Source organism: Poecilia reticulata, linkage group LG22 (assembly GCF_000633615.1).
Source record: "Poecilia reticulata strain Guanapo linkage group LG22, Guppy_female_1.0+MT, whole genome shotgun sequence".
Taxonomy (NCBI): domain Eukaryota; kingdom Metazoa; phylum Chordata; class Actinopteri; order Cyprinodontiformes; family Poeciliidae; genus Poecilia; species Poecilia reticulata.
Window position 1 is genome coordinate 12,744,354 of NC_024352.1, and position 14,618 is coordinate 12,758,971.

General features: G+C 38.1%; 2 protein-coding genes across 9 annotated transcripts in view; one reads left to right on the forward strand and one right to left on the reverse strand.

Annotated features, from left to right (window-relative positions):
• dlgap2a (discs, large (Drosophila) homolog-associated protein 2a) overlaps window positions 1-3,082 on the reverse strand; it is a 184,945-nt gene extending 181,863 nt beyond the window's left edge. For 4 of the 8 annotated variants that reach the window (XM_008399515.2, XM_008399513.2, XM_008399514.2 and 1 more), the window contains exon 1: window positions 2,901-3,082. Coding sequence is in view for 6 of the 8 variants with exons in the window: in XM_008399513.2 (XP_008397735.1) it covers window positions 2,901-2,918 (18 nt within the window). In the remaining 2 variants the exon portion in view is untranslated. The remainder of the gene's footprint in view (window positions 1-2,900) is intronic. The other 4 variants (XM_008399525.2, XM_008399524.2, XM_008399523.2 and 1 more) reach the window with 3 other exon arrangements.
• Window positions 3,083-3,388: 306 nt separating this feature from the next.
• On the forward strand, window positions 3,389-13,651 carry erich1 (glutamate rich 1). The gene is made up of 6 exons (XM_008399526.2): window positions 3,389-3,858; window positions 4,761-4,895; window positions 4,974-5,120; window positions 6,174-6,548; window positions 7,910-8,104; window positions 9,935-13,651. Exons 1-6 carry the CDS (start codon window positions 3,840-3,842, stop codon window positions 10,033-10,035), a joined length of 972 nt encoding a protein of 323 aa, XP_008397748.1. The 5' UTR covers window positions 3,389-3,839; the 3' UTR covers window positions 10,036-13,651.
• Window positions 13,652-14,618: the final 967 nt, after the last annotated feature.

Here is a 14,618-nt window from a genome sequence, read left to right on the forward strand (position 1 = left end):
AGTTTGTGGTGCCAAGAAAAGTTGTTCTATGCAAATACAATCGGTGGTTTTAAAGTTTTAATTGATGAAGAATTTTGAAAACTTGATTTTCCTTCCATTTCACAATTGTGTGCAACTTTGAATTGGTTTCCTCACATAAAAACACAATATGTAAGAATCCTGGGTGTATGGAGGTGCTTGTTAGCCTCTTATTCTGGCAGTGGATCCCTCCTGGGGGCGTGGTTGGCCTGATTGTAGCATCTACACCTGACTGCAATCAGTTCATCATCTATGGAGGATTTAAGGAGCTGCTGCATGATTTTTTTCTCATCTGATGTTCAGTTTTTTAGAGGGAAAAAAAAAAGTTTCTTTCTCAAAAAGTCAAGATCTACGAGTTTAGCAATTAAGCAACTTGTATCTCAATGACTTGATCAAAACAAAACCTCTTTACCATGAACATTTTTATGCAGCTTGAAACAAGTGCCACCACTAACACCAAAGAACCATAGAATTCCAATAATTAGACAACATTTTTGAAGTTTAATTTTTAAAGGGGGGATTTTGTAAAATCGACTTTTCTGAGCTTTACATTGTGTTATGTTATTATCTCATCAAAAACATACCTTGAGTATTGCTTTAATTATTTCATGCATGTTTGAGGAATTCCCCTGGGGTGCTTAAATGTTTGGGTCCACAAAGCGCCACCTATTTAATGAGAAGAATTGTGGTGATGTCGTACTGAAGGCAGAGTGTTGTGAAGAGTATGCGCTTCTTAAAGAAACAGAGGACCAATTCCAAGGTATCAAATTATGAAGTCAAATTTTCTTTTAACTCATGTTTGATATATGCGGTAGTTTTATAACAAAGTAAAAGTTTTTTGATTGTGGTGTCAAAGGGCACCATGTTTCTACAACCTATTTAAAAAGAAATGTGAAAAGCATGCTTCATTTTTCTTGCATTTCACATTTATGTACTACTCTGGGTTGGTCTGGCATAAAATTATAAAGTTCACTGAGGTTTGTGGTTGTGATTTGACAAAATGCAAAATGATAAGTACTTTTGCGAGGCACTGTAATTAAAGTTTCCAGGAAGCCATGCATCGTCAAATAGATTAAAAGAGCTTCATCTCGCCACCTCCAAGCAGGCAGAGTCCAGGCAAGCTCTTTTGTTTGTGCGAGAGCGTACGTCTGCGGAAGCTTTCACAGCCTTGGAAATCTATTGAAAAAAGGCAGTCTTAGGTGTTTTAGTCTTTTATCTATTCACTCCAAGTGGTATCTTTTAATTAGGCTGTCTTCTTTTCAGAGGAGCATGATTGTGAGAATTATGAGTAAAAGAAAAAAAAAAAATCTTCATATGAATCATCTACTTTTTAGTAAAAGTGTGAGCAGCTGCCTGGTTCAGTAGAGGAAGCTCACGTGATGAGATTTTTTAGTTTTAATCAAAGATGTGGATTAGTGAGCAGCACCTATCCACCAAAAAGTTATGTATTCATTTTCTTTTAGCATTTTCAAAATTCATTTTATTTATTATGAATTACACAATAATGCATACATTACGTACTGAGGAGCCCAGCAGTGTGTTCACAGAAAAACATCAAGGTTCTGTTAATGTGATGTCAGATAATTACTACTAATAATTATCACTGTTCACTACGACAACCACAAGTTTTTAGTATTTGTTGCCACCTGCATAATGACATTTAACATTTTGTTCAGACCCTTAATAAAACGTACAGACATGTTTTCTCTCGAATGATTTTCAATGCATAATTTATCCAAGTCTTCATACAGCAAAGTTTAATGCGTGCAAATGTGCTTCATTGATGAAGTGCTGCCTGACCATTGACCGCTCTAAAATAAAAGCTTCAGTACTACTAAGCAGGTCGAGAGTTCGACATCGACGACTACTCAGGTAAATTTCTGAGTCGCTCGGGTGAAGAAGCAGCAACTCCACACAGCTTCTGAAGAGTTGCAACGAATATGGTCATCTATTTTTAGTGCCTCTTTGATTATGATGTCTGACTATGTGAGTGCTGCCAGCAAGCACTTTGTCACTCACGGTGCGTACTGAGTGCCGTGCATTTGCTCTGGATTCACCTGCTGGAGCAGGCAATCTATCCAACTTCCTTCTTGTGTCACTCAATCATGAGAATCAGCTGGAGTCCAGCCATCACCACTTACAACTACTCTGAATATTTAACAACACAAGTTGTCGTTGTTTTACAGCTGATACAATTTATTATAGCTTAGTGTTCTCTCTAACAGCAACTGTTCCTCACATCAGTCATATGAGTTCAAGACAGTACTCAATCTGAATGCTGCATACGCTCTTGAAATCTTCCCTGCAATGTGTTATGTAACATATTGCCTCTAATTTCTGTAGTTTTGTATATGTTCAGCTGCAAGAACCACCACTTTCATTCACGACTGCCAGCACTGCTCACAGAGCTGTTAGGCAGTCAGTGAAGCTCATCCACCCACAGAAACTACAGTCAGCACAGCACTTTCAGTTTTACGTGACTGCGCACTAGAAGCATGTGTTAGGTGGATTAAACATGATATATAATTGATTTTAGAAGTTAATCTAAGACAACAGGGACTGTTTTGGCGTTAACCTCCCATCAGACAAGCTTTTCTATGGAATGAAAGCAACTTTACAAGGTAGTTGTAGAGAAATTACGTGCATACAAAACAACGAAAAGAATTTTAAAAAAAAACATACTACATTGTGGATAATAAGTGTAAACCATATAGATAATGCATCATCCAAATCCCCTGCACAACTAAAAATCTCACAGCCAGCCCAGATTAAATACCCATTTATCTGCCATGCATGCGATACATCTTATTATTTACTGTAACATTATTAAATGTGTCCTGCGATATTAGAGTGGTGAGTAAGGAGGGGCGGGGGGGATTTACCTTCTTCAGAGCTGACATCCTGGGCGGATCCTCCTTGTGCAAAAGTGCGCTCACATGCTGAGGTCCCAAGCCAAGTTTGATGGGTGCGCAAATCTCAACTCATCCTGTGCCGACACTGAGCCATGAGGTACCTGCTTAGTATTCTCATCTCGCTTCCATCCCGTCCTACAGCGAGGCTTGGCGTGCGCACGCCCCAAGTCGTTGTTGTTACAGGAGTCAAACACACGGGGAGCTCTAGTCTGATTTATCACTTTTTAGGAGAAAACAAAGTTATCCATTAAAAAAAAATCATGATATTTAATAAACTTTGATTATCTTGTTTGATTGACGTCAGAATAAATGCACGTGGGCCATTCTGAAAGCCTTCGTCTCGAAATTAATTCGTCCTGTTTATGATTAGATTGTATTAGTTTATTACCTACTTTATGTAAACAATTATTCCCGTAATCGTCTATTTAAACGATTCTTTAGTTATATTAACCTATAATACCTTTTGGTATTGTGTAAAACAAGCACAATTCTTTTGCCGATTTGAAGAGTGAGTTAAAGTCGTCCGTTTTCTGTATTGAACCCTCGTAATAAGAAAGCTATTCATGTAGAAAAGTAAATTTACTGAAAATTTGTAGGAAAGTGAACTGATTTTGGCTCTGTGGCTGAACCATTGCGATCTCTTCTGTTTCCACCTTCAAATGGGTGGGCAGTGAATGTTGGTGAGGAAGAGACGAGTTTCAAACGTTAGTCTGGTTAATGCGTAGTTAAATAATCAGTTGGATAGTTGTAACTCAGCTTTAGTTTGTAAATAACTATGCGAGGTACTAGATAGCCAACGCCGAATTAGCAGTGCTAGAACGATGGTAGCATAGTTAGCTCGCTAAATTGCTTAGCATTCTGTTAAGATATTTGTGTCTTCCTCGTTTCGAGAACGCTGGAAATGTTTATATGGCACACAGAAATGAAGGTGAGTTGATAACTGTTGTCACCTACAATAGCTTGTCATAGACTATCTACAACATATGTCTAAACATATGTCTCGATAATGCAGCTAGCTGGTTTAGTCTCATGCTAAGTTGCTAACTAGCCATGTTGTAAACAAATGCACGTGTCTCATTCTTTCTTCCTCCATCGCAGTTTTCTCGCGTAGCTAAATCTAATAACTTTAATCAATTTATCCTTCATTGTTTACATGAAGTTTTTGTGAAGGCACCCCGCAGATTTATTATTATTTTAGTATGACATAGAGTAATAATATTTTTAAAAAACGAGAATAATGTTTTATTATATTGGTGGTTAGGACACATTTGAGATGATGATGCAATCTTACAGACTCTTCGAGTTTTACATAGTTTGTTACAATACAGTCTTTTTAATTGTGTGTGAAAAAGCAACACAAACCGTGCTGGTGAAGTGAAAGATTATCCATAGCAAGATTAAAAATGTTTCACAAGTGCAACTGGCAGGGTGACATGCCCTCGCGGAAATTAACCTTCTGATTTTCTAAAACAATGTATTGCTTTCTTTCATCAGTTATGCTATATATTTGTGTTGCATATCTCTTTTTAAAATATACTTTAAAAAGAGATATTTTAAAGTATCTCTTTAAAATATTTTTGTGGCTGTAAAATGTAAAAAATAACCAAGTTCAACCATATGAATATGTTTGCAAGACACTGAATCCTACATGCTTCGTTTTTGCTTGATTTTACTTAGTTTGATGGGTCCGTTAGAGTCAAATGATGCAGCATTTGATAAAGCAGGACTGTATGTAAAAGACCCTTCCTAGTCTTGAAGGAATGAGATTTGTCTAAAAAAAACAAAAACAAAAAAAACAATTTACTAGATATTACTGTATTGTTTCTACAGTGTTTAAATCAAAAGTTCTCCAGAAGCTCTATCCTGCAATTACCAGTCAGGGAAAGGAACAAAACTTATCAGCCATTTCAGAAGATCAGGCCACAACTCATGTGAAAAGAACATGCGGAGAAGAAAATGCATTTGGTAAGCTCACACCTTGCCGCATCCTTGCTCTTGTTCTATATTGCATTTATATGTTCTTTTTATTTACTTTTGGATCAGGAAAGACAGAGAAACCACAAAATGCATCCAGTCAATGCCGTCGGATGTACACAGTCTTACCTCCTCCTCAAGGCTATAATGTACATGCAGAGAAATCTGTCGCACTCTTCCAGCTTGAAAGCGTAAACCATGAAGAAGATCCTGCTGGTAAGACAGCCATAGTCTTAACATTTATGGACTTCGCCATGCACCATTTAGTTCACACAGATTTATGATATGGGCTTTCGCTATCTGCTCTCCCAAGCATTGAAGTCATTTATTCTGATTGTCTTTATAGCTCAGATGCAGGAAAATACTGGAAGTACCAGTAAAAATTAACCCATGCTCTTTTTTCTTTTTTTTAAGTTGAGATGAAGTTTTTTGAAATGCAGCTGATGGTTGATCTTGGGTGAATATATTTGTATATCACTTTATAGGGCTGTAATTTTTTTTTCTGAGACTTGCATGTCTGAAACAGCTTGATCATAAAGCACGGTTGAATAATTCTGTCCAAGTTTGCATCCATTTATACATGAAAAGGGAGAATATTAACCACCCAGAAACATAATATACATAACAAATAATGTATTTGTGTTAAATAAACATTTGTTTCTCTTCAAAATAATTTGTCAGGACAGCCTGCGCAGGTGGCAAACTGATAAATTGATCGGTTACAGATACTTATCTTATGCTATAAATACACACACGACAAATAACCTGGAAAAACTGTTTACAAATGAATCCTTACTTTTCTCAATTCTTCAGTTCAGCCAACGATAGCTGACAATTCATCTTTTAGGTGCGGCATAAATCAAAATTGACAAAGTATGTATAATTTTATACTATAATTCTTTGACTGTTATCACCTGTGATAACGGAAATGTGTACTTGATGATTTGGTTAGTGCAAAGCAGAAAAAAATGCTGTAACCTTACTTTTGATGTACACAAAATGCAAAATAATTTAAAATTAAATCCGAGGGACATCAAGAAATAGTGGGATTTTTCTCTCATTCTGAACTGTGAAAACAACTCATCAAAACTGCATGCATAAGTCTTTAAAATATTAGGAGAGGGTCCATGAAAGGAAATTTAAACAGGTGACTTTGAATATATCCTCTTACAAACTAAAATGAGGAGAGATATGTGGAAATTGTCTTGAGCTTTTGAAACAATAGTTTCAAACTTGCACTAATGAGCAGTTTACTCTCGCTTCTAACAGAGGAAAGTGTGCATAGGAGCAATGAAGAGGAAGATGAAGAAAAGCAGGCGGGAGACCAAAAAAGGAGAAGAAGAAAAAAGAAGAAGCCAGGCCCTTCTCAGGACTCTGGGAAAGATGGCCCTCCGGTGAGCGGCGGGTCAAGCCAGAGTCAGCTGGCAGTGGACAAAGGAAGCGAGCACATTAGCAGGAACAAGAAGAGAAAGCTGAAGAAGAAGAGGCACAAAGAGAAGTTGCTGTCCTTAGGACTGATGCCCCGTGCTGCTGCTCTGGAGTTCACTTACAGTAGAGATGAAGAGGAGGAGGAAGATGGCCAGAGGAAAGCTGCTGAGGTGTCAGAGTTCCTGAAGACAACACTGGAAATCTATTTGTCAGACTGTAAGTATTGGCACCTCCACTGCAAGCCATTGTAGACATTGATCATAGTCTCTGCACTCAGGCCTGTTCCCTTTGTTAAAGCAGCTCTCAGTCTGTAGAATGGATTATTTCCCTGCAGGATGGATGACTGTGACTTAGTAGGTAGAGTAGTTGTCTTGCAATCGAAAGGTTATGGGTTCAATTCCGGCTTCCTGGGCAACACACTTAACCCCAAGTTTCCTAACGGTGTATACATATGTGTGTGTGTGAATGTGGCCCAGTCAGTATGACTGCAAAAGCTCTACATAACTTAATTCCATTTACCATCTATTTCACAGTCCAATAAAAGATCGCTGTATATTTCTTTGGATTAAGACTTAGGATCATCATTTAAAGAAACACTGGAATACGTGATAGAGAATTAACTGGAAATGAGTCAACCTAGTCAAAACATATTTACTGATGAATAACTGATCCAAAGAAAGACGTAACCAAACAAATGATGTGGCTCTAATCCACTTTGCCCTATTCTAAGAGTTTTCCACTGGTAATTATTACGTGGCATCAGCCCCAGTCCAAGAGAGCCAAGTCGGGCTGAAATGGAACATCACAAAACTGCTTGTCACTGATTGGCTTGGGGGTCAAATGTATTTTGCTGTCCCATCTTTTTGTGTGTTGTGATATTTATGCCTTATTGTTGAGCTTGCGGTGTGGAGTGGCACTGATCTGACTGCACATATCAATGTAAACACAATAATTTGTGTGCATTTAAATCTCACGAACACTCGCTCAATAGTTCTCTGTCGCACATTCAACTCGGACGACTCTCATGACTTTAATTTTAATGTTAAAAGATGAAATATTGAACAATTACCAAGATTAATTTTGATTCTAATCTTCACCGACTTCGTAGTTTAAGAAAAGGGCGAAATAATTTGATGTCTCTAAACCACCTGAAGCTTCCAGCACCAGAAAGGTGGAAGAATTAAGAGCCTCACTGTGATCTGACAGTGGGCTGCTGTCTGACCAGCAAGACCTTTGTCCACACACGGTTACCGCACTCACATCTGTCAGCTGGACTGGAAAATCGTTTTGGAGAAAAAACTTAAATCTTGCACAGTTTCACAAAACTTAGACAGTAGACGTTGCTTATGATGCAAACAAACATTTATCGCGACTGAATCTGACGGGTTGGTCACACATATTTCTGAGGCCTCCCTCTTGTTTTTGTTGTGTTCAAAGCACTTTGTGTTGTCCATGTTGTCTTAAATGTTTTCTGTACAGATAGATTGAAGATGTTCTAATATTAGTCCTTTATAAGATTTTAAACGTTACATTAATGCCTTGTATATCAAACCACTTTTAATTTACTGTATTTTCAGCCTCTCCTCATGGAGTCAAGATTCCTCATCTTTCTGCTACACTGGATGGCCTTCTAAGGTGTCTAGAAAGCGGATCTAACCCGAACTCTCTTCTCAACAAGCTGTACAATCTTAAAAAATTAATTCAACAGAATCAAGCTGACAGTCTAGAAACGGCACTCGCGGAGCTCAATGACGACACCAGCATGTCTGAAGGTGGGTCAAGTTATCATAGCAAGTGTAATGGAAATAGGTCAGTAAGAAGCTTTTTGTTAAATGACGCTCCATGGTTGTTGCTGGAGCTTGCCCCTGGCACTTCTCAAACACGTCCTTGCAGGTTAACACTTGCCTCACTCTGCTCTTGCTTGCCTCCTATTAATATTTACTGCTCAGCTGATTATACCTGCCCTCACTTGCCTATTTCAGCCTAAACCTGTACCTACTTGCCTCTGTTTGGTTAATACTAGAGCTGATCTTGCCCATATTGCACCTCCCCTGGTTTAGCAAACATGTTTTGTCTTGCCTTAAGGCCATCACCAGTCAAAAACCGTTCTTGCATCCCCAGACACCTCCTGTCTCTGTTTCATTCTAACCTTTTCTGAGAAGTTGGGGTGAGGGTGGGTTAGGAGGGCAAGCGGATTGTGTTGTAGGAATAGGATGAGCACAGACGTTGAATGAGTTTGAACAAAGTCCAACCAGAGGATTCAGGTGTCATCAAAATGACTGGTTTTCTGCTTTGCAAAAGAATCCTCTCCACCCACCCGTTTTACATCTGCCTCAAAGCTTTTTAAACTCCCTAGCACTGCAGCTACTGTATGAGTCATGCGTCTATTCACAGGTATAGATTGTTTGTTTTTGTTTTTTTATTCCATCACATGAGGCATCTTATTTCTATAGCAAAAGGCAGTTTATCCAAGTAAAATTCAGCACCAGATTAACTGGGTTAGATGATGCATAGCTTTAAGTGCCTGGTAAAAGTATTCATACCCCTTGGGACTTAACATGTGACAATCTTCATTGTGGTTTTTACTAGCTTATATTATGTCATAATTGTGTTTTCTTCCTGAACTACTGATGTTTACTGCCAAGACCAGAATTATTCACATCCCTGACAGATTTATGTTCAAAGTAATCTTTTAGTTTGATAAAGGTGTTTGTTCTGACTGGAAGTTACATTAAAGTTTTGGATTGATCCAACCAGATCAACAACTTGATTCTGATGTGGAATTTTAGGATTTGCAAGGCTTCCTACAAGGTAAAATCAACACAATACCAGTGGAAACATGCTAAATGCTAGCTGTAAATTAAAACGAGAAATACATTTATTAAGCATTATTGATTAAAATTAAATATAATTGATCCTAAATTAATGGCACACTCTTGCATCTATTGTATGTTATTTCCTATCTCAAAGAAATGTTATTGGTTCAATGAAAATAATTCTATATTTAAATCTGTCAGGGGTATGAACAAGACATTTCATATCTCTACTAAATTTGACATCATCATTCTGAATCACTGAAATCGACATATTTAGGATTTATTCAGCATTTCAAACACCATCCACCTTATTCAAGCAGTATCATATGCTTTAGTGTAACACAGATTCACTGGCATGCAGGAGCTAATCCAGGTGAATGCGTGCTTTTAAAGCTCCTCAAATAAAGTTTCCAAAGCTCTTCTTATTCCTTCTACCCCCCAGGGATGGCAATTAATGTACTTCAAGACCAGATTTAAAGCAGATTTCCTTTAAGCATGTTTGGGTTCACCCTGGGAGTTTTTCCATGAATAATACTATCTCAACAAGCCTTCCTTGTGCCATTTGTTTTTACTTTTTGCACAAGTTAAACCTGAGCTCAAACGTTGAGAAATTAAAGAAAGGATTCCACATCCTTTGGATGAAGGATGTCTCTAAATAAATGCGCGGGAAGCAGATTTTCAGATGATGTGCTGACACATTTTTGGTGAGAAAAACCATAATTGTTCATGTGGTGTTGCGCTGTCAGCAGTAACCGAAGTGTTTCAGTCTGTCCTTTTGTGTTTCAGAGGAAGCCAACGCTGTTGTTTCCCTGTTCAAATACTGGATCACAGAGATTCTTCCTATGCAGAGAGACAAGGAGACAAGACTTCCAACCACACAGCAATAATACCGTCTGCAACTAAAAACCAGACATTGTACAGAGGGCTTATTTGTGGTTTTTGGGAAATTGTTCGGTCTCCACTGAAAGTGATTTTTCTTTTTGTTTAATAAATGAAAAAAGATTTCATTTAAGGATTGCTGTGTTAAGGATTTTTATGTCCTTATTTATGCGAACAAGACACATTTCTAATTCTTTTTAATTTCTGTATGAGTTATCTTGAAGTTGAAAAAAAACATGAACAATGTAACGGACTTATTTTGACGTAGTTATAATTTGTAGCTCACAAATCCTGTTAAAAAACAAATATCAACTGTGTAAAATGCTTCTTTTGTTCCGCTTTTCCTATTCATATTAATTAGATTTTTTAAAAAGAAACCCATAAGAATGGGTTCGCTACAGTTTTGCTTCTGTAACTTTGAGAACTCGCACCTTTTCAACACGATTAATCAGCAGGTGTCCTGCTAAGGTTCAGCATGCTATAACAGCAGACACGCTGTACCCACCGCACACATATGGCTTACACTAACAGATGCTTGTCTTGATGCCAAGGAACATCAATGCCTCAAAGGAATAATGAAGTCAGGGAACACCCATTAACTACCAGGGGATTCTTGACATTTAATTAAGTCTTTTAAATGTTGGGTAAACTCCTTAACTTACCTGTCATTCAATTCTTATGCTCTGGAGCATCTAAATAAAATGATTGCATTAAGTAGTTTATTTTAAAAAAAAGTTAAGCAAAGCCTGGCTCTAAGGATTCATTACACTTGGAACATTATTTTTCAAGAGTTACATTTACACCAGACCAATACAAGATTCTTAATCCACTGTTAGGGCTACGACAGTGACTGACATCAAACATCGCTATGAGTGCTTTATCAAAACGTGCTAATGCCCCACAAGGCATGGGGTTTGGCTGGAGTTGGTTCTGTAAGAGGCACCAGAGATCCAAGGCTTGGGCATCATTTTGTCACTGTCCTTGGGCTAAGATGCTCCTGAATCTGAGACAATCTCAGAAGTATCTAATGTAGTCAAAGAAGAAAAGGAACAGCATAGATAACTATTAACTATTAATCTTTGCAATCTAAGTGGAAGTCTGAAAGGGGTTGTTGAATGGGTCAGTGCTGATTTAGGGAGTCACTTTACAAGCCTCTGCGTTTTATTAAGTACAAAGTTATCATAGCCATCTACCAAGAAAATCTAGTGTACCACACTGCCAATAAAAATACCAAGCTTAATGACCATGGTGTCACTGTGCTTGATTAACCAGCAAAATCATCCGACCTAAAAGCTTGGGAGGGACGACACCAGACCACAATGCAGACAACCAGAAGGCCTCGATTAAAGTAACCTGGGCTTCCATTGCATCTGAACAGAGCTGCAGGTTGATTGCCTCCATATTGTGCTCCACTGATGCAGTAATTTATGCTAAAGGAGCCCAGACCATGCACTGAGTGTGAATTGAGCTTTTTATGTCTGGTTATGTGCTTCAAATGGTAACACACCCTTGTTGGTAAACAGTTTAAACCTATACCACATGGGGAGTTAACGCGATTTCCGTAGAATGCCTGTCTGCAGCTATTTTAAAGCGGTTTCCCACAGCTTACAGCCCAGCAACGAGTTCAGAGAAAGGCCAAATAATTATCTCAGCTGGACGGTGACAGTTCGGTGGCCTTAGCCAAAGCCGCTTGCGACTTATCACCTTCAGTGGAAGTGTTGTTCTGGATACAGCACACACCAGTGGAGAGCAACAGGTTACGACTCAACACAGATATGTGTGGGCGATGACTGGGTATTTTAAGAGAAGGCAGCCATCTGTGGCCTGTGTTTGTGGATGAATGGAGACCAGGTGCTGCACCTGATGGAAGCTCAGATTCTCATTGTTATGATATTAGCCAGAGGAGAAAATAAGGGCAGACGTTGTGAGATTATGTGAGATCAAACAGGGGTGATCATTTGCAGATTAATGGACCGGTTTTAGATTAGCTTAATGCCTCGAGGCCTTTCAGTGCTGGATCAACTGCTTAATTATCTTCCCCACAACAGCGAGTTTATTAGTGTCAGGTTTTGATAATACTTATCACATTTTTGTATAGAATATGTAGATTATCTATTGAGTAACCCGTTTTATTTAAAAAGCTGTAAATTTGCATACTTTTTTGCTGATTTTGTCATAAATAAGAAATTCAGTTTGGTAAAAGTATACATCAAGTTAGTCTACTTTTGCATTGTACATTTTATTAGAGCTGTAGTTTTATATTTTAAGTAGTAGTAAGTAGTTATAGTTATAAGTTGTTTGTGGTTGCATAAATCTATTTTTATCTCAAGTTTTTCCCCTTGTCTCAGGAAATAACACTAAGTATCAAGGATTTCTCTGAGAATATTAATTGCTGCCCTACATTTCCATATTAGCATTTTGGTTGCTAGCCACTGCTCAATAATTTAGATTTTGTCATCCATGAAAGTACCTCTTATACATAAGATCTTGGCCAAGTAAACCCAACATGCCTTGGTCCTATTTTTCTTTTTGTCTCCCAGTTTGCCCTATTAACTTGTCTTAGAGTAGATATTTCAGTTTTCCAGGCAACAAATCTGTTTTCTGATCATTATATTCATATTTGTGGCTTTTGGGGGAGAAATATCCTGGCTTACGCATAGCTACATAACAGCCTTTTGGATCAGATTGACCTTGTTTTGCACTTTATATGCATCTGTTTTGTGCAAACAAACACAAAAAAAACATTCTGGCATCAATAGACCTATCATTGTCAGACTTTGACACCGTTTATGAATTATGAGCCAGATTTATTATCATTGATGAGAGAGAGGGTCACTGTAGGATTCTCACTCTGGAGACAATTTCACTTGACCACAATGAGGGATATTCAGCACAGCAATACTTCCTCATTATTAGATTTGGAACCGAGAACCCTGCGGTCAAGGCGGTCAAGAGAGATATTAAATCTGAAATAAAAACAGCTGAAATAGCAAAAGAGGCCATTAACTGAATGATAGCAAATTCAGATGACACAATCTGGGTTTTTTATTTTATTTTATTTCTTTAACTTTAGATTATTTTTGCAGTATTTGGAGCAGATGTTACACATGATGCTACTGTGCTGTTCTTATACTTCAGTGAGCCATTCAAAAATGAATATAATTTTATCTTTTCATCTAAATATTCCTAGGATTTATTTCTAAGATTCTGCTTGAATCTCCACCATACTCTCAAGGTTTTTACAGCTTTTACAATTGCCTTGTATTTCACTCTCCCCATCAAGTGTGACCAGCTGAAGAACGGCATGATGCTATCTTTCATGTGGTGAACTCAGGATAGATTGCCATCACACATTCATAGTGTTTGTGGAGTGCAGAACTAAGAAGTCGTCCTTTCAACAGATTATTCCACATAAGATGTTGATCTCTGCAGCTCCTCCAGGGTTACCACTGGCTGACAATTTAGACAGGGAGGTATATTTTGACAGGCTTGTATTTGTGCAATCCTTTTGATTTTTTGGATGTTGTATCGACTATTTCTATGTTCAAAGTTCTCTGACAAATGTGGTGCTATTTGTTCTCTAATCATTCAAACTCATACTAATATTAAACACAATTAACCAACTGGGTTACTGAAAGCTGACTGGCTGATTTTTTTTAGAGGTTTCAGAGTTAAGCAGATAATACCTCATTTTTACGTTTTCATTCATAAAAGTACAAAAAAATATATAATTTTCCATCCTCTGCACATGTGCATCACTTTATGGTAGCCATGATTCACATTTAGTCCCAATAGGAAGAGACACTGAAATCTGTGTCTCTGTGTACATTATGGCAAAATCTGGAAAGGTTCAGGGGGTATTAATCCCCTAGAGTCTATTCCAAAAGATTCTCTTGACCATAATATAACATTTTCGAGCAGTGTCATGCACTTTTACAATATAATCCCCCTAAATCTGATTTTTAATGTCAAAGCATCATCTAGAAAACATCTCCAAACGTTTCTGTTTGCACTGAGCTCTTAGTTCATGTGTCCCAGCTCCTTTAATCTTCTTAGTCTCACCTCCTGCAGCCTTCCTGTTATGCAAACAGTGGAAGGAGTCTGTATAAGGGCTAACCAGGCTGTCTCGTGTCAGAGCACAGAGCATAGGTTGGACAGTCGGCACACACACCCAGGGTGTCAGTGGGGGATCCCATCCAGGGAGTCCAGGGAGAGGAGCTTCAGAAAATAGACCCCAGGTGATTCTGCCTTTAACTCTGATTCCCATCGGATTTTAAAAGACGTCCACTGTGGAAGGCTCCAAGATGTTTTTCAGACTCCCAACACTCACTCCCGGTTACATCAGGCTGCTGCAGGTGAGCAGAGTACAACTTTTCTTTCAACGTTTACATAAACAGTGGATGAAAATCTCAATTTGTATGTTCTAGGTTCATAGTTAACTACTTGAGGAATCTTGTTTGCAGATAATCTAATGTTTTGCATGAGAAGCAAAGTTTTTTTAATATCCAATAGACAAAAGAGAAAGCTTTAATGACTGAACTTGATCCTGGTTTTAAGAAAATTCCCATGAGTCGTTTCTGCACTAGCAGCT

Bases quoted from the DNA above. Each gene is read 5' to 3' on its own strand.
- erich1 (XM_008399526.2), top strand. The intron at 5,121-6,173 runs GTAAGACAGCCA...CGCTTCTAACAG, and splicing joins CCATGAAGAAGATCCTGCTG to AGGAAAGTGTGCATAGGAGC. The intron at 6,549-7,909 runs GTAAGTATTGGC...CTGTATTTTCAG, and splicing joins GGAAATCTATTTGTCAGACT to CCTCTCCTCATGGAGTCAAG.